The 21,906-nt window shown below is 51.0% G+C and overlaps 1 protein-coding gene across 5 annotated transcripts; it reads right to left on the reverse strand.

Annotated features, from left to right (window-relative positions):
- Window positions 1-4,226: 4,226 nt before the first annotated feature.
- LOC140522104 (inner centromere protein-like) lies at window positions 4,227-21,608 on the reverse strand. Of its 5 annotated transcripts, none has more exons than XM_072637152.1 (15): window positions 21,443-21,608; window positions 19,396-19,515; window positions 19,072-19,183; window positions 17,779-17,981; window positions 17,506-17,557; window positions 16,210-16,330; window positions 15,990-16,124; window positions 12,354-12,463; window positions 12,155-12,251; window positions 11,943-12,059; window positions 11,107-11,252; window positions 7,913-7,976; window positions 7,589-7,723; window positions 5,850-6,054; window positions 4,227-4,704 (listed from the first exon to the last, which is right to left on the reverse strand). In XM_072637152.1, the coding sequence occupies exons 1-15, from the start codon at window positions 21,591-21,593 to the stop codon at window positions 4,505-4,507; spliced, it is 1,968 nt and encodes a 655-aa protein (XP_072493253.1). In that variant the 5' UTR covers window positions 21,594-21,608; the 3' UTR covers window positions 4,227-4,504. The 5 variants fall into 5 exon arrangements, with proteins under 5 accessions (XP_072493253.1, XP_072493254.1, XP_072493252.1 ...); XM_072637153.1 differs by having other exon boundaries at window positions 5,850-6,000; window positions 12,354-12,487; XM_072637151.1 differs by having other exon boundaries at window positions 12,354-12,487.
- Window positions 21,609-21,906: the final 298 nt, after the last annotated feature.

The raw sequence follows: 21,906 nt of genomic DNA on the forward strand, positions 1-21,906 counted from the left end.
CACACTCAGAGAGAGAAATATGGAAGTCACTCACATAATGTAGCAGATCATGTTTGTGTATGTGTATCTGTTTGTGTATCATGTTCTGATTTGTTATACGGATTCTTTCATTTATCTTAGTCTGACTACATAGCATGACTATAGTGAAAATATACTCAATAGGAAAGTTTATGTAGAATCTATACAGAATTGTATGCAGTCGTGGGGAGGGAGGGAGGTAGTGGGGGGTGGGTGGGGAGGGATAAAATCGCAATTGTATGCCAGTGATTGTTAAACATTAAAAAAATAAAAAAATATAATAATAATAATAATAATAAAAAAAGACTGAGGATTTGTTTTGCTTCACCGTGCATGTTTATGGGGAGAGAATTTTTCTTTTCCTTTGTTTGGGACTGGGGGGATGAATGGAAGGGAAGATTATAAATATAGAAGAAAAACCATTTTTCAGAATTATTTCTTAAAAAAGATCCCTCCCAGCCCTTATATTCCACATTCCACATTTTATCACCACTCTGGCTTTCACATTTCATAATCTGTATAGCTTGACAAAACAAATATTTGCATCATGTACTTCTGGACTACACTTTCACCCCTGTAAGACCCAACTGTTAGATGTAGACTGAGCCCAGGCTCCATTTCTGCACATGTCTAGTCCTCACTTAGTTGACCACTTCAGGGGTCCAGCGTCTCGAACAATGAAGCAGGTCTTCTCACCAGCCAACACCCAGTGTCAGGCATTTGGGTGAGCAATGGCTCTCGATTTCCCTTCTCCAGTACCTGCCTAGGAAAGCCCAAATGGATTCCCAGAGAGTTGGGCATGACTGAACAAGAGGAGTGGGGAACCGTGTGCAAGGATGGGATGGGAACAGAGGAGGTCTCCATAATCCAAAAAAGTGTTCCACTTTTTTAGCTGGGGAGTCAGGGAAGCGTTACCAGATATAGTGAGGCATGACTTGGGCCTTAAAGAAAGAATTCAGTGGTCCAAAGAGTCCAGCTTCTGGGATAAGAACTCATGATTTCCTAAAACCTGCTGGGAAAAAGGGAGAAAAATATGGCAGAAACTAGGCATACACCAATGTCTTACACTGCATACAAAGAGAAGGTCAAAATGGGTACATGATTTAGACATAAAGGTTGATGCCATAAGCAAATGAAGAGAGCATGGAATAGTTCACATGTCAGATCTACAAAGAAGGGAAGACTTTGTGACCAAACAAGAGACAGAGAGAATGATAAAATGCAAAATGAATCATTGTGGTTACATGAAATTAAAAGGTTTTTGCACAGACAAAACCAATGCAACCAAGGGGAGAAGAAGGAAAGCAGAAAGACTGGACACAATTTTCAAAGCCAGTGTTTCTGTTAAAGGCCTCATTTCTCAAATATGCAGAGAAGTGAGTCCAATTTCTAAGAATACAAGTTATTCCCCAATTAATAAATGGTCAAAGCAATTCAACAGGTAATTTTCAGATTGAATCATTAAAAGCTAACTATAGTCATATGTCAAAGTGCTCTAAATCACTATTGATTAGACAAATACAAATGCAAACAAGTCTGAAGTACCATCTCACACCCATCAGATTGTCATGGGTAACATGACAGAAAAGGAAAATGATAAATGTTAGAGGTGTGGGAAAATTGGAACAGTAATGCGTTATTGGTGGAATTTTGAACTAATCTCACCATGGTGGAGAACAATTTAGAACTGTGTTCAAAGGCTACGAAACTGTGTATACCTCTTGATCCAGCAATACCACTACTAGGTCTGTATCATAGAAATCATAAAAAATAGTAAAGGACCCACATGGACAAGAATATGTAGAGCAGCACTTTTTGTGGTGGCCAAGAACTGGAGACTGAGGGGATGCCCATCTCTTGGGCAATGGCTGAATAAGTTGTGCTATAAAAATATATCTTCTAAGAAATGATGAGCAGGCAGACTTCAGAAAAAGCTGAACTTACAGAAACTGAGGCTGAGTGAAGTCCGCAGAACCAGAACTCTGTACACAGAGCAGCCGCAGTGTACAATGAACAACTATGGTAGACATGGCTCTTCTCAGCAAGGCAAGGATCTAAGACAGTTGCAAGAGACGCAAGATGGAAAATGCTGCCCACGTGCAGAGCAAGAGGTAGCGGGTCAGAATGGAGATCAAAGCATGCTATTTTTTGGGAGTATGACTTTGCCCTTTTCTTATGTTTCTTCTTTCACAACATGACTAATGCAGACATATTTTCATCGTGGAGTCTGCATAACTTATAGGAAAGTGCTTGGCCTCTTGTGGAGGGGGGAGGGGAGGATAAAGTGACTGATAAACAAATGTGGAATTCAAAACCTTATTATCAACAAAGGAATATTTACATGCAGTTGAAAAAGGTAAACTACTATTTCCAGAAAAAGAAAATTGTAAGTCATTAATAACTACTTTTAAAAGAATTTAATGGGATCACAGTTGCAGAGCTAGAAGAGGCTTCAAAGGTCATCTGATGGAGCCCCCTCCTTTTACATATGGGGAAACAGAGGCCAAGAAGTGAAATGAATTGTTCAAGGACCAAGCAGCAATATGTCTGACACTTTACCACCATGAGCTCATTGGATTCTCACAACCACTTTATGACACATTCTGATGCCCATTTTAGAGATGGAAGCGTTGAGGCTCAGCTTAAGTGACTTGACAGGGTCACACAGACAGTTTCATCCCCATGGAGACATTGAAATTCAGCTTCGGGTTCCCCACCAGCTCTGGTCCAGGTTACCTCTCAAACACTGATGTGGAGGGAGCAGGTATGCTCTGGGGAGGGATGGAGAGTGATTAACTGGGGAAACACCCAAGACCTTTTAAACACTACTTGGAAATAGTTTCGTTCAGATTGATTCTGAATTTGAAAAAAAAAATAACCCCCTCAGGAGAAATCAAAGGAGAGACAAAAGTTGCAGAGGTATGTCTGGCCTCTTCCCTTTCCTGCCACATCCACGGGAGTTTTGGGCCCACATGAGAGGCGATGTAAGCATGGTATTGTGCCGAAAACCCAGCAGTGAGGTCAGAGGTTGGGTCCAAGCACCAGCACCGAGTCTGCTCCTTGAAGCAGGGAGGGGAGTCTGGGCCTCATTTTTCTCATTCTTAAGTAGGTGTGGTTATTGTCAAGGATGCAGGTGAAGCCTGCTGTAAGCCACAAAGCACTTCATCATCAGCCTAAAGTACGTTCAGTCTTGTCCAATTCTGTAATCCCATTGGCGGTTCTCCTTGCACGTATATGGGAGCAGATTTGCCACAGCCTCCTCCAGCTAATTTTCCAGGTGAGGAAACAGAGGCAAGCTGGGCGAAGCGACTTGCGCAGGGTCACTCTACTAGTGAATGTCTGCAGCAAGATGAGGAGAGCCTGGGCTCGAAGTCAGGAAGACCCCAGTTTCCAATCCTGCCTTAGACATGTACCAGGTGCATGGAGTGCAGGGCGAGTCAATGAGCTGCTGCCTGCCTTGATTTCCCCAGCTGAAAAATGAGGATCACAGCACCGAGTTACCAGGGTTGTGAGGGATACAATGAAATGACCTTTGCAAGGTGCTCTGTCAGCCTTAGACAGACATGTCATTGTTATAACTATTAGTGGTATGGGCCTTAATCATCCTCCCTGAGCAGGCGTGCATTTCAGAGTTAAGATGCTGCAACCCACAGATGGGCTCCCATTTGGGCCACACTCTTAAAGAGAAAAGAATTTCTGAACATTTCCCACTGCACCCTGACTGCACACCTGCCCCGATTCTAGGTCTCTTCAACACATCCAGCCCAAACCGGCAGGGTGGCACCAGAGAACACAGTACAGGAATGTCTGGGCTGGGGATACCAGACAGCATGGGACATGAAATGTCCAGGCTGAGGAGCAGGGCAGCAGAGGAGGTAAAATATCAGCACTGGAGGAACCAGAGAACCCAGGATGTAGAAGGTTCCAGCCAGGAAGGAGACAATGACTGGGACAGGAGGGCCAGGAAAAGGCAGAGCTGGACAGATCCTTGGAAGCCAGGCTGTCAGGGCACAAAGGCATCTCAGAACCTTCTCTTGCTCCTTGACTGCTGCTGAGGGTCAGCTGTTTCACCCCAGTGCCAAGCCCAGGTCCCTGCTGAACTCGGCCACCTGAAACCTACCATTGCCACTCCTCCCAGCCCAGGTCACGCTGCAGAGTTTCTTGATCAAGTACCAAGACCTTCCTAAAAGGAACAATGCCACATCGTATGCCAGAAAATTTTTATTTATTAACCTAACCTTATCATCTAACCTTTTCTTAACCTAACCTTGTAACACTGGAGTCTGACATCAGCTTTGAACTAGCTACCTAGCAAGCTAGCACTTATGTACAGGTGAGGGACTGCTGGCTTGACCATGTGGGCGCTGTGAGCACCATTGTCCCTCGAGCTCACCCACAGCTTTTGGGAGTCTCAGTGAGGTCCGGCTGTGACTGCACAGGATGGCCAAGAGGGGCCTCCCTGCTCCCATCTCAAGGCGTCTGCAGGTCATACGACAGTTCCCTCAAACTCCGGGACTCTGGCAAGTGGTGGGGAATCCCAGAGGGCAGAGCTGGTGCGAGTGTGATAACGTGGTTTACTCTTTTGGAATATGTCCTCGAGGTCCGGACTGAGGATGGTGCCAAAGATCTGGTCAATGTCAGGAGGGACGTAGTACTGATAGATGGTGGCCTGCCTGAGCTGGAACCCTGGGGCAGGAGAGTCAGGGGTCACATCAGAGCAGGGGTCTCACAAACAGATGCCACCCAAGTCCTAATGACTCTCCTCATCAAGGTTGTTCCAAATATTCCCTTCTCCTCACCCCTTGTAACGCCAGCCCTTGCATCTGAGAACCTGCCTCCCCTGACCTCAGGCCCCAGGCTCTCAGTAAATTCCCTTTCTCTCCAGACACCTCAATCCCATCCCTTCCTCTCTTCTTCCTGAAGGAACCTCCTAAGAGCCCACCTTGCAGCATGTCTCCTCCTGGCCTTCCCTCCCTCCACTGAACTCCTTTCACATGTCAGATGTTCAGCACCCCCTTCACATACAACTGTCCCCAATAACCTCTTCAGTGCCAAAGGGAGCAATCTTATCTCTGCAGCTGATGGATCCCGGGCCACCTGCCCCTCGCCTGCTTCTCCTCTTTCCTAATTGACTTCTCATCAGCCCTCTGGATCAAGGATCCTTCTAGGGCCCCATTCTGCTTTCTCTCTCTACTGTTTCCTCTGGTGAAGTGGATCACTCCCAGAGCTATGCATCCATATAGCCTTCTGCTCTCTCCTGAGTGTCAGCCCCAAATCATCCACTGCCAGCTGGCTCTTTCAAAAAGGATGTCTCACAGGCACCTCCAGTTCTCTATATCTGACATGCAGAATTCTCTCCCATAACGGACACCTCCACCTTGTTGTGGAGAGCACTGCCCACTTGGCTCACAATCTCAGCATTACCCCAGACTCCTCACTCTTTTTCCTCGCACATGGCCCATCAAGGGCCAACCAAACCTTACACTATCTGAACTGAATCTGACCCAGTTATAGATGCTGCCTCGCCCACCACAGCAGTTCACCTAGCCCCGGGTGACTTCACCTGCACACTGCCCTCCCTGTGGATCTCCCCCACCCATCCTCTACACGGCTACAAGGGAATTTTTCCAAAGCCCAGCAGGACGGACCACATCCCTCCCCTGCTTAGCGTCCAGATCAAATGGAAGTTTCCACTGACATTGAAAGGCCAAGCTTTACAACTTGCTATCAGCCTACATTTCTAGCCTTTTAAACATTGCTCCCCTTAGTACACCTCACTCCAATCTCATGAGGGGTGTCATTTGTCATTCAGGGAGACGGTCTTCACTTACCAGTGGCCCAAGCAGGAATGGGCCTGCCGGGCTGGAACTCATCATCTGTGGAGTCATCACTACACAGATCCATTCCATCACTGTCTGGGATGATCTTGAGGCTCCCCTTCGGGCCCTGGGTGGTCATTTCAGAAGAGTTGCCAACCGGAGTCTGAAGATGAAAGGAGACCTCTTTATCTCTTCCTGGCCCCTTGGGCTGCCAGAGCTGAAAGAAGCTGAGAGATGATTCAGTGCAAACCCACCCCCACCCCATCTGACTGATGAAGAGACTGCGGTCCTGAGTGGCCACAGGCCAGGAAGAACACTCTCATTATGTCTCCACCTCTATGTGGATCCGTTTCTTGATGTGTCCAATGTGGATAAGTCACACTCAGCTTCCAGCTGGGAGTCTCAGAGGAAAGGATGTGAACACAGAAAGAAATCCCTGTTTCTGTGGAGGAAATCTTGTGTCTGGCAGGGTCCAAAGACTTCTTTTCTGGGAAGGTGTGCACTGACCCCACAGGGTTTGTGGGGCATCTTCAACTCCTTATAGACCAAGGACCTGATCACTGAGAGCAATGGGGAAGGCCGATGGAGATGGCCTCATCTCGATGTGTGTAGCTAAACCCTAGATAACACTCCTGAGGGCCAGGCCCTCTTGGACTTGACCCTCTGCTGACCGAAAAAAGCCAAACATCAGGAAACTGCTGGCAGACAGAGCTGAGGCAAGCCTGCAGAGTTTGGTTAAGCTTTGGGCTGACAGGCGGCCAAGGGGTCCCCACACTGGGCTCCCCTTGGAGAGTTCTCCCAAGGCTTTCTTTCCCTTCTCCTCTGTAGAGGTCACAGAATGTGGAGGAGGTTCAGAGTTTGAACTAAGTGGGACCTTGTGGGGTCATTGAGGTCATCTCACTGCCCCACGTGGCAAAAGAGAACTCTGGGTGCTAGAAAGTGAAGAGTTCACACAGGAAATGGTGCATGCTGCAGGCTGAACCCCAACGTGGTGTCCTGTTTGGTCCTTAGCCCCCACTGCTCTCAGATACAGCCTTGGGCTACGCTGTACAATGCTGGCGGTGCCAGCCCACTGAGCCCTAGTTCAGCGTTGAGAAGATGGAATTAAATAGGCATTCGTGTCAATGTCAAAATGTGGTTTCAGACAATCCAAATTTGCAAGGGCGAAGTGTGGAGAGTCATAAGGTCATGTGAAAAGACCCCAGGACGTTCAGGGGACAGGAAGTTCAGGGTAGGTCAGCAGTGACACAGCATCCCAGAAAGACAGGGAGAGGCAGGTGGGCAGGGCTTCCAAAAACAAGGAGGTGGCCCTGGTGCCTCTAGCCTCTGCTCCCTCTGAGGCCCAGGCTACACCCCATCGTACAATAATGAAAACCAGACAGTCTGCAGAAAAGGGCAATCCAATGCCAAAGGACGTGGGACTGCTGAGCCAGGACAAGAGGAGACTTAATTTGTCTCCTCACGTCCACGTGTGGTGGGCACCTGGCTGAGACAACAGAGGATAGAACCAGGGCCAAAGTGGGGAGGTCCCCTGGGCACATCCTGACATTCAGAACTCTCCCAAAATGCAATGGGCTGGCTGATCAATTGATGGGCTCCCTGGTCTTGAGAGATCTTGAAGCGGAGGCCAAGGGACCTCTTATCCTGAGCACTGGAAGAAGACCGAGCGTGGACCTGGCTAGTGGCCTAACAGCCCCCTAGGAGCCTGCCTTTCTACGTTTCTGGGCAGTGAGATGCAGAAGGGGCCTCACCTGCACGTGCGTGGTCACATCCAACCATCTGTCAGGGGCTCCAGCAGCGGCTGCCACCACCTTGGCCTCCTTGGCCTTCTTCTCCTGCTCCTTCTGCAGCTTCTTTGGCTCCTGCTCTTGGCGCTGATCTTGCTCCTGGGGCCACAACAGCATTGCGTCAGCCCAGACAACTGCCCAAGGTGCTGCCCCTCATCCCTGCCCTGTTCCAGGAAAACCCAAAGAGCCCAGGGGCAGCAGCCTCTGAAGGCACCATTGGAGGAGGAGGTAAGGGCTGGGGCTGTAGCTAAGACCAAGGCCCACCCCAGGTCCTGCCCAGTGCCTCACCCTCTTCTGCTCCTCTTCCAGTTCCTTCAGTAATCTCTCCTTGTGGAGCTGCAGAGCTCGCTCCCTGAAAACCAAGAGTCCTTCCTCAGCAGTCACCAGCAGGAAGGGGGCCAGAGGGTTGGTCCTGACTCAAATCCCTCCCTGCGGCCCCTCCTGCCACTTTGCCCAGGTCTTAACTACTCTTCACCTACTCATGACAATGGGACAGGGGAAAGAGTATCAGGAGGAAAGTCAGGAAAGCCTAAGGTCCCAGATGGCAGGGCCTGCTTTGTTTCTGTCTTTGTACCCCCAGAGAACTGAGACACAGTGTCTTGTACATAGTAGGCACTCAAGAAATGCTCAAGCAATTGAACTCTCTTTTCTGTTCCACTTTAATCCAAGAACATTCCCAAACACTGATGCAGGAGCTGGGAATCAGTACTGCCTCCCACTAAAACAGACACCCACCATAGGCCTCTGAGTCAAGTGCTTGGAAAACAAATGGAATGATGAATATAGGAGACGCAAAACTATACATGTAAATATCAGGATGTGATTTCATATCTGGACCAGTAATGTCATCACAGCAGGGAACCTGATGCAGAAACTGCTGCATCCGTGGAGACAGAGCCATACGTTTCAAATGAAATGTCCACCTGTCATGGTCCAAAACGTTAAAAGGATTTGTAGCTGCCATCAGATCCCAGAATGCTACAGGGCCTCCTTAGTGAGTCAAGGGATCGGTCAAGAGATTCGCTCAAAAACTGAGTATAATTATGCTGCAGAGGAACAAAAGGGGTCTTGAGCAGAATAGAGCACTTTCCAACACCCTGATGAAAAGCTCAGAGCTGAGGAAAAACTTTGAAATTCCAACACGGGAGTCAAGAGAAAGCGGGAAAGGCAAGAAACAAGTGGTTGTCTACTGAGGTGTGTGACGGGCCTGGGGATGCCTCTGCCAGCAGCGCCACTGTTACAGGGAAGGCCAAGACTGGCGCCCAGTCACAAAAGTTGGAACAAGAAGAGATGGCACACAGTTGGGGCAATTCTCACTTAAGTAGACTAGTAACTCAGAAAAAGTGCAAAGGACACAGAAGATTCAGTGCCAGACCATCATTGTCCTACAGAAGTCTCATTGTAAAGGTCAACACTTGATGCCCGCAGGAAGTGGAAAGGGAGCAGATAAAAATACAGAGTGATCCGTAAAACTCCACGAAGTTCCAGGACAGAGGTGAAATACGAGCAGGGCTGCCTCAGACCATCCCGGAAAACAAGCTGATATTGCATGGGGCTAGAGTGTCCAAGTAAGTGCACTGTCCTGAAAGCGTGAAAGGCTGCAACTAGGACAGCAAAGAGATGAAAACATAGAAAAGGTCTGCCAATTTCTCTGGTAAGCTGGGTTGCTTGTCATTCTTTAAATTCCCAGGCCCTGGTATGCTACCTGAGGATATAGAAGGTCTCTCAGCCACACTGAGAAGCCACAGCTACCTGGGCACAGCTGGAACCCCACCAGCGTGGAGGAAGCATCTCTACCAAAGAAGGAACACACCAACTGGGGAGGGGCTGATCAAACTGGCCTATGGGTGTAACAGAATACTAGTATGCAGCAAGAAATCAAGCTCTGGTACCGAGAAAAGTCCAAGGAGAAGAGCAGGCATGAGGACAGAAGAGTGTGAGCCAAGAATCATATGGAAGGGGAGATGGACTGAACAGCCGCCCCAGCCCCTCTTGTTCCTGCACCTCAGCCCATTTGCGGTAGGGAGGTGGAGGGCACAGTGCTGCCCACCTGAGGTCAGGGCAGCCCAGCTCCCTTGTCACAGGACGGAATACTGGGGGAGAGCAGACAACGCCTGTCAAAGACATTAATAATAGCTATTTTTAAAATCCAGAATTAAAAAGAAACTGTTGCTCGTGCTCAAATCTGCTTCCAACAAATTCAACTTGGGTCTCAAATCGTCAAAGTCTCAGTTTCTTCATCTGCAAAATGGGCATGATCCCTGCAAATACACACCTCTCAAAATTATTCTGATATTGGACAGAAGTGAAGGAGATTGTTCCACACAGCGGGACAGTAACCCCAAGGAAGGAAAAAGACCTTGACTTAGCATCTGCTCTGGGTTGAGTGCGAGGGATAAAGCGCTTGCTCATGTTCTAAGAACTAAAGAGACATGGCCCATCCAAAGGAAGGAGAACAGCTAGTCCCAGAAGGGCAAAGGACAAAGAAGAAAAGCAGGATGTGTCTGGGTAATCATGCTCCATGATCCCAAGCTCCCCAATGTGAAAATCCATCCTCTCCATGGTCAACATGATCTCAGGCTCCCAAGGTGGTCAGGAAGTACGAGGAGAGTTCAGCACGACCCTGTGAGTCTCCCGACAGGGCCCATCTAGCACCCACACGTTTTTGGAAAAGAAACTGAGTCTTGGAGAGAGCAAGGGACATTCTCAATGCCCCGTTGAAAGCAAATAATGGAGCCAGCATGTGGCCTGGAGTAACCCTACGCACCTCCTTGCCCAAGAGGCCTTCTCACAGATGTCGCGTATCTGCAGGGAGCTCACTCACATTCACATGATCTCTCTCTGTCTCTGTCTCTGTCTCTGTCTCTGTCTCTGTCTCTGTCTCTCTCTCTCTCTGTCTCTCTCTCTCTCTCTCTCTCTCTCTCTCTCTCACACACACACACACACGCACACGAATACAATCTCTCACACTCAGCCGCACATAGTCGCACACACACAATCTCTCACAGACTCACACAATTTCACACACATTCCAATCACACACAGTCTCCTCATTCACACGCACACACAATCTCAGACCCAGAAACAGCCACACACACAAGAACACACAGTTACACAAATATGAAGACACAACCAAACACATTCACACAGGCACACAGTGACATGCACACACACAAAATCTCAGACGACCAGTCATAAACACGCAAACATTCATGCACAGACAGGCACAGATTCATGCACACATACAGTCACACATAGAGTCGCACAGAAGCACACACAGTCAAACACATGTACACACACATGCACCCATATAATCACACACAGGAACTCACACTCATGCACACAGTCACACACACGCACACACAGCCACACTTCTGCACCCACACGTACACACAGAAACATTCACAGACGCGCACACACACACAGACATGAGCAGAGAGGCAGGGGAGGCACAGCTGCTCAGTGGGCAGACAGGCCCTCACCACTCAGCCTGCAGCCTCTCCTCCTCCCTCTTCCTCTGCATCTCCCTCTCCAGCGCCAGCTGCCTCTCCCGCTGCCTCCGCTGCACCGCGTTTCTTAGGGCTTCTGCCACCTTCCTCTGCCGCTTCTGCTCCCGCTCCTCCTCCTGCTGCAGGTGGAAAGGCGAGGGATGCCGTCAGGGAGGTGGGGAGCGACGGGCCACATGGGCCTCCGAGCACAGACAACTCACTGAGCAGGAGGAGGACTGGTGTGGGCACGGATCAGGCTGCTCTAGCTCGCCCTCAGTATCCCCGCTGCTCTCAACAGTCTTTAAGACCCCCTCAGCTCTAAAATCAATGGTTGTACAAGAACCATCCATGCTGGCTCCAGATTGGGCCCATGCTTCTGACTGATTGCAGAATGAATATTCTGCACGTGGCACAGTCCTCCTCCTCGCCCCAATAACACACCAGGCAGTGAGGGGCATCAGGTATCCCAGAATGGACGGTGAACAACTGTCCCCAGTCTTTCTCTCTTAGGTTCCTCTCTGTTGTGGGGCTGGGCCCTGACAACAAGAATGATGAAGATCACATTTCAGTTGTGTTTGGCTTGGCTTATCTCCTCAGGTCCTTACCAACACTTCTACTAGGCAAATATAACTTTGCAGAAGAGGAAACTGAGGCAGGCAACAGTTAAAGGAGCTAACCAAGGTGGCACAGCTGGATCTGAACTAAGGTCCTCTTGCCTCGAGGCTCAGCACACAGGGGCACACAGTTGGCTGCCCACAAGTAAGTGGGGCCTAAGGACCAGAGGCTGGCCAGCTCCACTCCTCCCTCCATGGTGGCCCATCTGCACTCACCTGCTGGAGTCTCTTCTGCCTCCAGGCTTCTTCCTCCTGCTTCAGCATCATCTCAGCCTCCTCCACCTTCCTGGCAGTTTTCTTGCTGGCCTTCTTAGCCAGCGGCTTCTGCTTTGCCTGAGAGACCCCGAGCCAGGAGGTCAGGGGTCAAGACCCTGCCCTGTCCCACCCAGCATCTTGCCAGGGGCCCAGGCTCTGGGGCTGCCTCTGACCTCCAACTTCTGCTCAGTGCGTTTCTTCTTCTCTACCTCCAGCTGTTCTGCCTGCTTGCGGGCCTTCGGGGCCTTCCATAGGTGCTCTTCCCGTATCCTGGGGGAACAAGGAGCAATGGACCCATTCTTGGGCTTGGCGAGCCCCCTCAGTCCTCCCCACCATACTGCCCGCCCATGTCTCCAGAAGGTGCTCACTCACATCTTCATCTCCTCCAGGTGCTGGTGCTGGTCCTCCTCCACCTTCTGCTTTCTTAGGAGCTCAGCCTCCTCCTTCTTTTTCAGGTTTTCCAGCTGCTGCAGTTCCTTCTCCTGAGGACAGGAAGGGCATCGCAGCTGTGAGGCAGATGGGGAGACCGCCAGGGGCCAGAAGAGGTCAGAATGCCCAGACTCTCTTCTCCCCACCCCCTTTCCCTGGAAGGCCCACCTTCCCCCCATTCGATATGCAGAGAGCATGAGAAGGGCTGTGTCACAGACTGGACCTGAACCAGGCTCTGAAGGCAGCTGTCTCTTCTCTCCACATGCTCGAACAACTGTTCTTGACATCAGTGAGTCAAAGGAAGGGAAGCTGAGGGCATAGGGGGTGGCTCGTGTCCTGCCAGTGTGGCCTCCCAGGGCTTGGTCAACCACTAACTGGCCAGGTGGCTGTACACCACTGCTTCCCCTCTCTGAGATCCAAAATTCATCATCTGTCAAATGGGCTCATTGTCCTTCCCTTCCATGGAGGCAGTATAGAAACCAAGGCTCGGAGGCTGTCCTGGCTCCTCTTGATAGTCAACATCAGGGCCTCACTGATCCAAAGAGGCAAGGGGCTGATCCAAAGCCTCACGTACAAGACACGGTAAGCTGGGCTTCACACCCATCAAAAGCTGTGAGGTGCAGCCAAATGATCGATACCATCGGACCCCAGGATACCTGAGCCCACCAGCTCGAGGAGAGTGCAGCCCCCACAAGAACACCTCGCACACCCCTTGGCCACCTGTCCGGAAAGAAGCCTTGGACCCAGTGTGCTGGGAGAGAACCTCGAGGGTCTTCTTGGCCTGCCAGATCTAGATACCCGTCCAGGGGAAAGACTGAGTCAGGCTTCAGAAATCCATCACATGGGGACTGAAGAAAAAGGAGAACGGAGGAGGACAGTGACTAGCTCTACTCTGCCCAGCCTCAGAATGCACACCCAGAAGGGGTCAAAATCTGCAGGAAACCAACGGGACAGCAGAATGGAGCCTTCTAACTCGACCCAATGTACAGGGATTTGAGGTCCACTGCACTCAAGCATCATGCTGGCAACCATAGACACAGGCCATGTCTTGTGAACTAGTGAGCTCCCTGCTGCTCTGAGGTGTTCCAGTAAAGGCTAGACAGATGACCCCATCAGGATGCTGTGGACGGTACACCTCCCTCTCACAGAACGAGGGTTGACATAACTTCCGAAGCTCACCACACAGACGCTACCCAAGGGATCAGTCCCCACTGAGTTCCAGCTCCCTCCTCGCACTGCCCTTTCTGCCGTCAACCAGAGGCAAAATCTCCCGATTCGTGCAGCTGGCTCAGCGTGGACTAAGAAGTGGGAGAGTGGGAAGCATGACAATGGAGAGAATAGTGGGAGACAGCATTTTCAGGATGACTGATACAACTGCGTTTGCTTGGTTCAAAAATTCAGGTGTCAGCCAATGTTCATCAAATCGAATAGACAAAAGTCCTTCAAATGGATGAAACCAAAGTTCTTTCTGAAAAGATTCGGCCCAGAAATGCTTTAAGCAGCAGCTCCTGAAGAACGTTTAACTGACAAACTTGGGGGCTTTGGGGAGCAGCCAAGTCTCGTGAGAATTCCCAGCTTGGTACCTCCCTCCACCACTCTCTATCGACATTTCTTCACCAGCTAAAGCAAGGGCCCAGAGCACTGCAGATCCCGTGACCTGCCTGGGAGTCCACAATCTCTTGAAGGTAACAACAATCTGATCCCTCCCTAAACAGAGATTTTGGGATGAACTGCCTTCCCTGGAATGCCATGACTCCCAAGTTCAGTAGGTCATTGTGGGACAAAGCTCTCCTCAGAGGAGAGCCAGGACACCACAAGTCTGGCCAGAAATGCTACCCCGTTCCCCAAGGCTTCAAGGCAAGGAACTCCTCATTCCCAGAAGGAGGAAAATATGATCTCCTTGACTACTAATCACCCGCTGGGCTCTTTCTGGTCTCTAGAACATAAATGGAAAAGGCTGCTCCCCTTGGAGGAAGCATGCGAATATTCCAAGACAGAATCAGCTGCTTGGCCTGGACCTTGGGCATGGCCCTGAACTCTTAAGAAGTAGCCAAGAAGACCAGGAAGAATCTCACCCCAGGAACCCAGATTTAGGTAAGTGGGAGAACTCTCCCAAATAACCCTAAGACCCCTTACAGAAAACTGCTGGCCTTAGGATGTGGGGATCCTAGGGGCAGTACCCCTAGCTGGGCACAGTGAATTAGGCGAGACTGTGCAGTCCTCAGCACAAAGTTACAGACGCAGCTGCCCTGCTTCCCCAGGCTCCTTTCCTGATTCCCACAGGCTGATGATGGTGATGGGCCTTTCTCTGCCCAAGACTCAGGTTCCCTTCTCCTTCATCACTCAAGGTCTGTCTCATGGCTCTACCCCCACTTCAATTCCAAAAGGCAAGTCATTTCCACAACTTTAAAATCAACTGACCAGAAAGTTTGTGGAATGCCCCTGGGAGCAGGAACCAGCCCCAACAGTGGTGTGCTCCTTAGACCAAACTCAAAGGACAGGTACAAGCTCCTTAAGAAGGATCTCTCAGAGACTCTGGGAATTAGGAATGAGACTTTGAAAACATAGTTTTTCTCACTAACAGGAGCTGAAAAGGTCAATACTAGCATTCTAAAGTGGGGAGCACCATCGCCTACCATCGAGCCAGGGTACGCGGGAAAATCGGGGGCAAGGTAGACCAGGGGGCCATTTGTTTCTTTGCTGGCAAGAGCCCAGGACTGAGGCCTCAGGATCCAGGAGGGTCAGGCGTTGGGTCGTGGCTGCCGACAGTGCAAAGGGAATGCCCGTGTTGGGCCATCTGTGCTGGGCCAGCAACCCGGGACAAGCCCTGCAAGGACTTGCTGGGTGACCCTGAACCAGCGACTCGACCTCCTGGGGCTCCCTTCCCCAGGGAGTTACTCTGCTGACACACTCACAAAGTTCACGTGTAAAACAAGGCATTCTAGCACTTTAGGAAGTAGTGGTCCAGTAGGGAGGGTGGGGATGGGTGGCTATACTCCTAAGATGATAGGTGGGTGGATTACTCAGGACAAAAGTGCCCTGTGAAAGGAGAAAAGGAGGAAAACCTGGCATTAAGTCTTCTCGCTGCCTCACACACCCCTGCCAGGCACACAGCCAGAGGCCTTGGACACCCCTGCCCTTGAAGCCAGTCCTCCAGGCTGCTCCAGGGCAGGGGGGCTGCCTCCCTGCCCAACCTCTGACCCAGCCATTTCCTCTAAAACCTCGGGCAAGCTAAGCAGAGTAATCTGAGTTTCCCTTGATGCTCATGCACACTATGGGGCTGACACACCACTGAAGAAAACTCATCTCCTAAGACGATTCTGTATACAACCCACATGGAACGTTCAATTGAGCCTCAGCTCTTAGTCAGGACCTAGAGTGCCAGGGTTAAACCTGCATCCTCTCTACACTCAAACCAAACCTCTGGCTCACTTACAGGCACTGCTTGGACTATTTGGACCCAAGTTCTCTGAGAAGGTCACCAACGCAAAACTGCACTCCCAGCTGTCCCGTGGAAGTCCCAGGCACAGGCCAAGCAGAGAAGTTCCTCTGGTGGCTACCCCTGGCCCCTGTGCTGACCTCGGCATCCAGATGGTGGACAGTGTTGCGCTTGATGAACGACTTCATGACACTGGGGCGGCTGGCGGAGGTCAGCGTCACGAGCATCTGCTTCTTTCTCACTGTCTGTAGGAACATTCGTACGGGCTGCACCACCTGCCCAGGGAGATAAGGAGGAAGGCGTGGGCATGGCGCCAGCCTAGCAGCAGCCAGGATGGGGAGTGTGCCTCACCTGCCTTACCTTACGGCCGGGGCAGACAGGTAAGGCTGTCTTGGTGCAAGGAGGAGTGAGAGCCTCATCGTCCATGTGGTGCCATTTCTCAGCCGCCTTACTGACAGCTTGCTTGTAGCTCCACCTCCGCCTGTGGGGACAGAATCAGCACCCATGGGTGCCCTGGGACAGATGACAGCAGCCCCCTGCCACAGCCCAAGCAGCCAGGCCCTGACAGGTGGAGTCTCAGCCTTCCTCCTCCCTCCACATCCTAGACCTGGCACACTTTAACAATCACAGGCCTAGGCACTCACTCCTGGAGGGCTCTATCTTGGCCTGGGGAGGGACAAAAGCCAAGTCCCCACCTGCCCTCAGAGAATGCACAATCTTACAGGAACACCAGATGCCAACAGGCAGGATGAGAATCACACACACACACTGCTACGGAATCATATGTGTCTGATTAAATCAAATACAACTTTTCTAAGCACATCCTCCATCAAAAAGCCTTGTTCTAGGTTCTGAGGCTCCAGCAGTAAAGATTGAACAAGTTCTGCTCTCAGAGGCTCACATCCTACTGGGAATTTCCACAGGGAGGTGTGTGTGTGTGTGTGTTTCTGTGTGTGTGTGTGTGTGTGTGTGTGTGTGTGTAGGTCACCTATACATGGTAGACGAGATTATATGGGGAGGGAGGGAGAGAGGACACCTCCCTCTCCACTGGAGGCCAAAATTCTTCCTGGAGCCACCCACCAAGGCCACAAGGAGCGTTTACTCAGGATCCACCACCACTTTGTCACCAACTGAGCATCAAGAAAGCTTGAGAGGCCTTCCAATTCACCCATTTGACAGAGAAGGAAACTGAGGCCCAGAAAGGTCATCTGCCCAAAGTCACACCAATAAGTTTGAGGTCTTATCATCCAGAGAACTTAGGGAATGGCCTCCTCCTTTCCTTTCACCTGCCCCACTAACCAGACTCTTCTTAAAGGCTGATTCTGAGAAGGAAGTTATTTTGGACGCCTTAGCTGGGTGTCAGCATGAGTTGTGCAAGGACCATATTAAGGATCTCTGGAATGCCTTGGGGAACCCAAGCTCATCTGGATGGCGGCTTTTCCCCAAAAGCCTAGCTTGCCTTGGAGGTTCTGAAAGAGGCTGAGTCAAAGCGTCCAGAGGGCAGACCTCCCCGCAGTGCCGGGATGTTTTGCTCACTGAGGCACACAGTGGCACTTTAGCAGCACTGAATTCGTGGATCCCTTGGCCAGCTCTGGGACCATCCTGTGTGGTCTCTCCCTGCCACTTGTGCTCACAGATACCTGCAGCTCCTCCTACCTGATGCTGTGAGGAAGCTTCCTGGGCGCCTCACCTTGGTCCATCGTGCTCTCTACGGAGAGAAGAAGACAATGGAGACCCACCCTTCCTCCGAACCTTTCACCCCCGATATCTTGTTAGATCCTTGTTGCAGATTTAGGGCACAGAGGGAACCAAGCCACAGTAGTAGAACTGGCCCAAAGAGAGGACCTGTGCTAGCCTTGCTCACCACCAGGCACTTCTCGGCACTCTGCTGATCGCTGACGCCAATCTCCACGACGGGTACGAGCTTACCTGAGCATGGCAGGTTCCCTGACGTTCTGGGGAACTCCGTAGGGGAGGCAGGCAGCGAGGGGACCGCTGCTGATTGGCTTTGGGTCCCACAAGAGACGGAGCCGTTCTCAGCCACCCCCGGGACCAGCTTCTCCAAGCTCTCTTTGACCGCAAGTAGCTGCTGGCGGTGCTGACTGCTCTTGGGCCTCCTGGGGCCAGACCCCCTGCAGGAAGCAGAAAATAGGGTCTTGACACCACGGCCCTAGGCATCGCCAATCTGGGAGGCTCTGTCTCTCAGTCTACAAACCTATGCCTGGCAAACAAAGAAAATCCCGAATATGTTCCCTGCCCTTAAGGAACTCACAGTGGATAGAGCACTGGCCTGGAATCAGGAAGGCCTGAGTTCAAATTCAGCCTCAGACACTGACTAGCTAGGGGACCATGGGCAAGTCATTTTGCCTGTGTACCTCAGTTTCTTCGTCTGTGAAAATGAGAGTCTTGGACTCCAGGACCTCCAAAGTCCCTTCTGGTTTCCAATCTGGGTCCTAGACTCTCTGCAGGGCCTGCACGTCGGCACCAAACTCTCCCCTGCCCTGCCCTTGCTGCTTGCCTGGGTCTCCTCTCCCCTCAACATCTCCTACTTCCCTCCATGTTTCCCACAGCACCAAACACAGTGTTGAGAGTACTACCATCATCACTGGACCACCATTTGAATGGATGGGACCTTGGAAGCCTTCTGGCCCAGCTCCCACTATTTACACAGGCCTAGGGAGCTAGCACAGACTAGGAGGGCTGGAGATAGATGCTGACACCAAACTCAGGCCTGTCTCCATTGTTCTGCCTTGCCCACTTAGCCTTGGGGAAGCCAGATACTGATGGAACATAGGAAGGGTAAGTCCAGAAGACTGGTCACATCCCTTTAGAACATAAGATCCAGTCCACAGAGAAGAGAGTTTCTCATTCTCTGGGCTCCATACAATGCCTGGCATAGAGGGAGGTAATAAGGGAGAGAAGGATGGAAGGAGAAAGAAAGGAAAAGAAGAAAAAAAAGAGGAGGTGAGGGAAGGAAGGAAAACAGGCCAAAATGGCAGAGCTTGGAGCAGGAGTGTAATGGGACACATGCTTGTCCTTGTTTGTTTGTGCTTTCTCAGTTCCTGTGACTCTGCATTGCAACAGGGGCCAGATTCCCCATACGGTTCCTAAATTATTTTAAATAATGGTTTCTGTCCCCAATCCCTCAGGTCACTCAATTTTGCCCAATACCCCTTGCCCTGGGTTGCTGCACCCATGCGGGTCCCTTGGCCCCAGGCTAACCTGGAAAAAGTGCTCAAACCCTCCTCCTCCTGCATCTGCTGCAGCCACACCGTCTCATTTCTGTGGGCCTCCAGGACTCTCCCAGAGCCTATGGTGGTCCCCATGGTGCCATCTGCAATTTCAGAGCAGAAGGGAAGGTCAAAATGAGAATTCCCAGGTCACCTGCTGAGAAAAATCATCTGAAGCAGGCTCCAGGGTTGCTCAGGGGAAGGGGACCAGGTCCAGGCTTTAAAATCACTCCCATCCCTCCACCCTGAATGCACTAGCCATTGGGAGCATCTTCAGATGCCAAGAATGTCTTCACTGCAGCAGCAATCTGGATACCTTCGTATTTTCTGATGCTGATGCATCTCACTGGCTCCCTTTCCAGTCTCTGCACTCCATCTCTCTGGAGGTCGTAGGTGTTTCGACGACATTGGAAAGGCAGCAGTGATCTCAGAAAGGCTAAATGGTTGCAAGGAATCAAATCAACAGTTCAAAGTCAAGTGTACTCATTCTGGGTACTGTGTTTCAGTCAATGCCCCAGACTGGTTACCACTTCCCTGTGTTATCTACAACATAAGAACCTAAATGTTCAATGAAGGCTGGCACCAGCTTGGCTTGCTTGTATCTGCCACGCTAAGCCCAGGGCCAGGCACAGAGAAAGCATTCCCTTCCTTCCTAATTGTCATCTGAATATTCTCAAGCTGTTAGAAGCTCCAACAAGTGCCATTTGATCTTTGTGTCTTGGCAGCAAGCTGGGAGGTCAGCACCTAGCAGCACGCTGGGCAGGAAGAAAGTGATTAATAGGAGCCTTGGCGACTGGCTGGCGGGTCACAGGGACCAGTGAGTGTACATCTGTGGTCCCAGGGTGAGGCAAGGAAGAGAGAACTGACTTGGAGAGAGAGGCCCAGAAGCCAAACCTCTCTCAGACATGGGTCAGACATCACAGGCTGCTGCCCCTTAAACTGAGCCAGGATCGGGAGGCAGGGGCAACCAGGGAAGGAAGGTGGAGTGCTGGCCCAGCAACTACCTGGCATTCTTCTCCCTCAGATGCTTTACACCCCAAATGAAGTAAGGAATTGGTTGGGGACTCAGGCAACCCAGCCCAGGGAGGCCATGGGGCATCAGAAGGAGCTCGCATGCTCATTTCATACTGCTGTCCTGAGGATGCAGAAGCCCCAGGAACCCAACATCCTCCCTCTGATGGCTAACCATTCCGCAAAGCAACCTCGGGCCAGCACCCCACTGCTCACCAATGTCAACATGACCCCTCTTCATGTTGATCAGTTCCCTTCAATCCAACACCCTGGGAGCTAGAGGGGATGCAAATCCCCAGCAGATCCATTCCCCACAGGAAGAATCCATATCCCAAGGAGGAAACCAGAGGAAAGGGATAAAGTAGGATGAAGGCAGGCAAGGCAACCAAGACCTGTCCCTCATGACTCACATCAACACAAGCCCCAACTGCAGGTCTTCAGGTCTCCTCAGCCAAGTGAGCCCTGAATTCCAGAAGGGAACAGGACAGCCAGGCAGAAATTGGGGAGTACAGATAGGAAGAGCCAGGCCCATACACCCACTCCAAGCTCCACTGGGAACAAAATCCCTGGCTGGCAAAGAGGCTTTGGGATCTCAGGTCCATTACTATTGATGGGAATAATCATTTTCAAAAGTGCTTTCACTTCTGCAAAGTGCCTTACCTATACTATTTCCCTTAATCCTCACCACCTTGGGAATCAGGTGCTATGACTGTTCCCATTTGACAGTTGCGGAAAATGAGGCACACAGAAGTTCAGTGATTAGCCCGGGCTCACACAGCCAGTAAGTGCCCAGGTCCAGAGTTCCAGCCACTAAGCCACCAGCTGAGGAAATATGCTACCAGGCTCCCCAGAGGAGAAAGCACCAACATGGGACCTAGAGTCTTCCCCTACGGAGGGTCACAAACACCGTGACGGGTGATGAGGAAAGAGGTCAAGCCTTTGCGGTGCTGGCTGCCCCAGTGCGTTCGAAGCTGAGGCAGCGTCAGGTATTCAAAGCCCTCAAGGTACAAAGATGAAAGAGCCAACCTGACCATTGCCTTCACCAGAACATAGCTCATGGTCCACCAGGGGAGCTCTGAGACAGACACACAGAGCAGTGTAACCCACACGACAGTGCAAGGAGCCAGGCCAGTCAGGGAGATTTGGGGGACAGAGAGTCGTCTCAGACTTTGGGATCTCTTATCCAACTGAGAGGTCCCTGGGACAAAGGGGTTGTCCAAGTGCCTTCTATGGGAGGCTTTTGATCAGAAGAAAAGAAAAGCAGCCAAGAATCCACAGTCCCAGCCTTGCCTCCCCTACGAGATGAACCCCAAGTCAGACTGATGTTTCCCCTCACCCCCACTCCTGCTTACCTAGGGGTCTGCAGCCACACCAGCGAGTCACCCTTTGGACACCTGCGCCCCAGGTTTGGCCCATTTCTTCACGACCGGAGTCACCAAGCAAACTTCCACAGCAACTGTCCCTTGTGAAGTAACGCAGCCTGTTGGAGTTGCAGAATTCCATGGCAGTTAGGGAGAGAAGGACCAGTGGGGGAGGGGATGGGTGGGGCACTGAGGTCTAGAGGGATGTCTTTGGAGCTAGACAACTGAGGCATTCAATCCGGCTCCTTTGGCCATTTTACGACAAATGTGCCTCAGGGAAATCGTTTCCCCATCCCTGTGCCTCATTTTCCTCATCTGTAAAGCAAAGGGAAAGGATAACTCCTCCTGCAGGTGCTAGAGCCCCAACCTCCTCAGACATTCAATTTATAAAATACCCCGAAAACAACTTTATTGCTACCAAAGTTCTTGCTTCAATATGCCAAATGCTTCCAAAT

The sequence above is a fragment of the Notamacropus eugenii genome, chromosome 2, assembly GCF_028372415.1.
Source record: "Notamacropus eugenii isolate mMacEug1 chromosome 2, mMacEug1.pri_v2, whole genome shotgun sequence".
Taxonomy (NCBI): domain Eukaryota; kingdom Metazoa; phylum Chordata; class Mammalia; order Diprotodontia; family Macropodidae; genus Notamacropus; species Notamacropus eugenii.

Bases quoted from the DNA above. Each gene is read 5' to 3' on its own strand.
- LOC140522104 (XM_072637151.1), bottom strand. From the start codon at position 21,593: ATGGAATTCTGCAACTCCAACAGGCTGCGTTACTTCACAAGGGACAGT. The intron at 16,125-16,209 runs GTAAGGCAGGTG...CTCCCTGGGCAG, and splicing joins CTGTCTGCCCCGGCCGTAAG to GTGGTGCAGCCCGTACGAAT. The intron at 12,252-12,353 runs GTGAGTGAGCAC...TTGTTCCCCCAG, and splicing joins CACCTGGAGGAGATGAAGAT to GATACGGGAAGAGCACCTAT.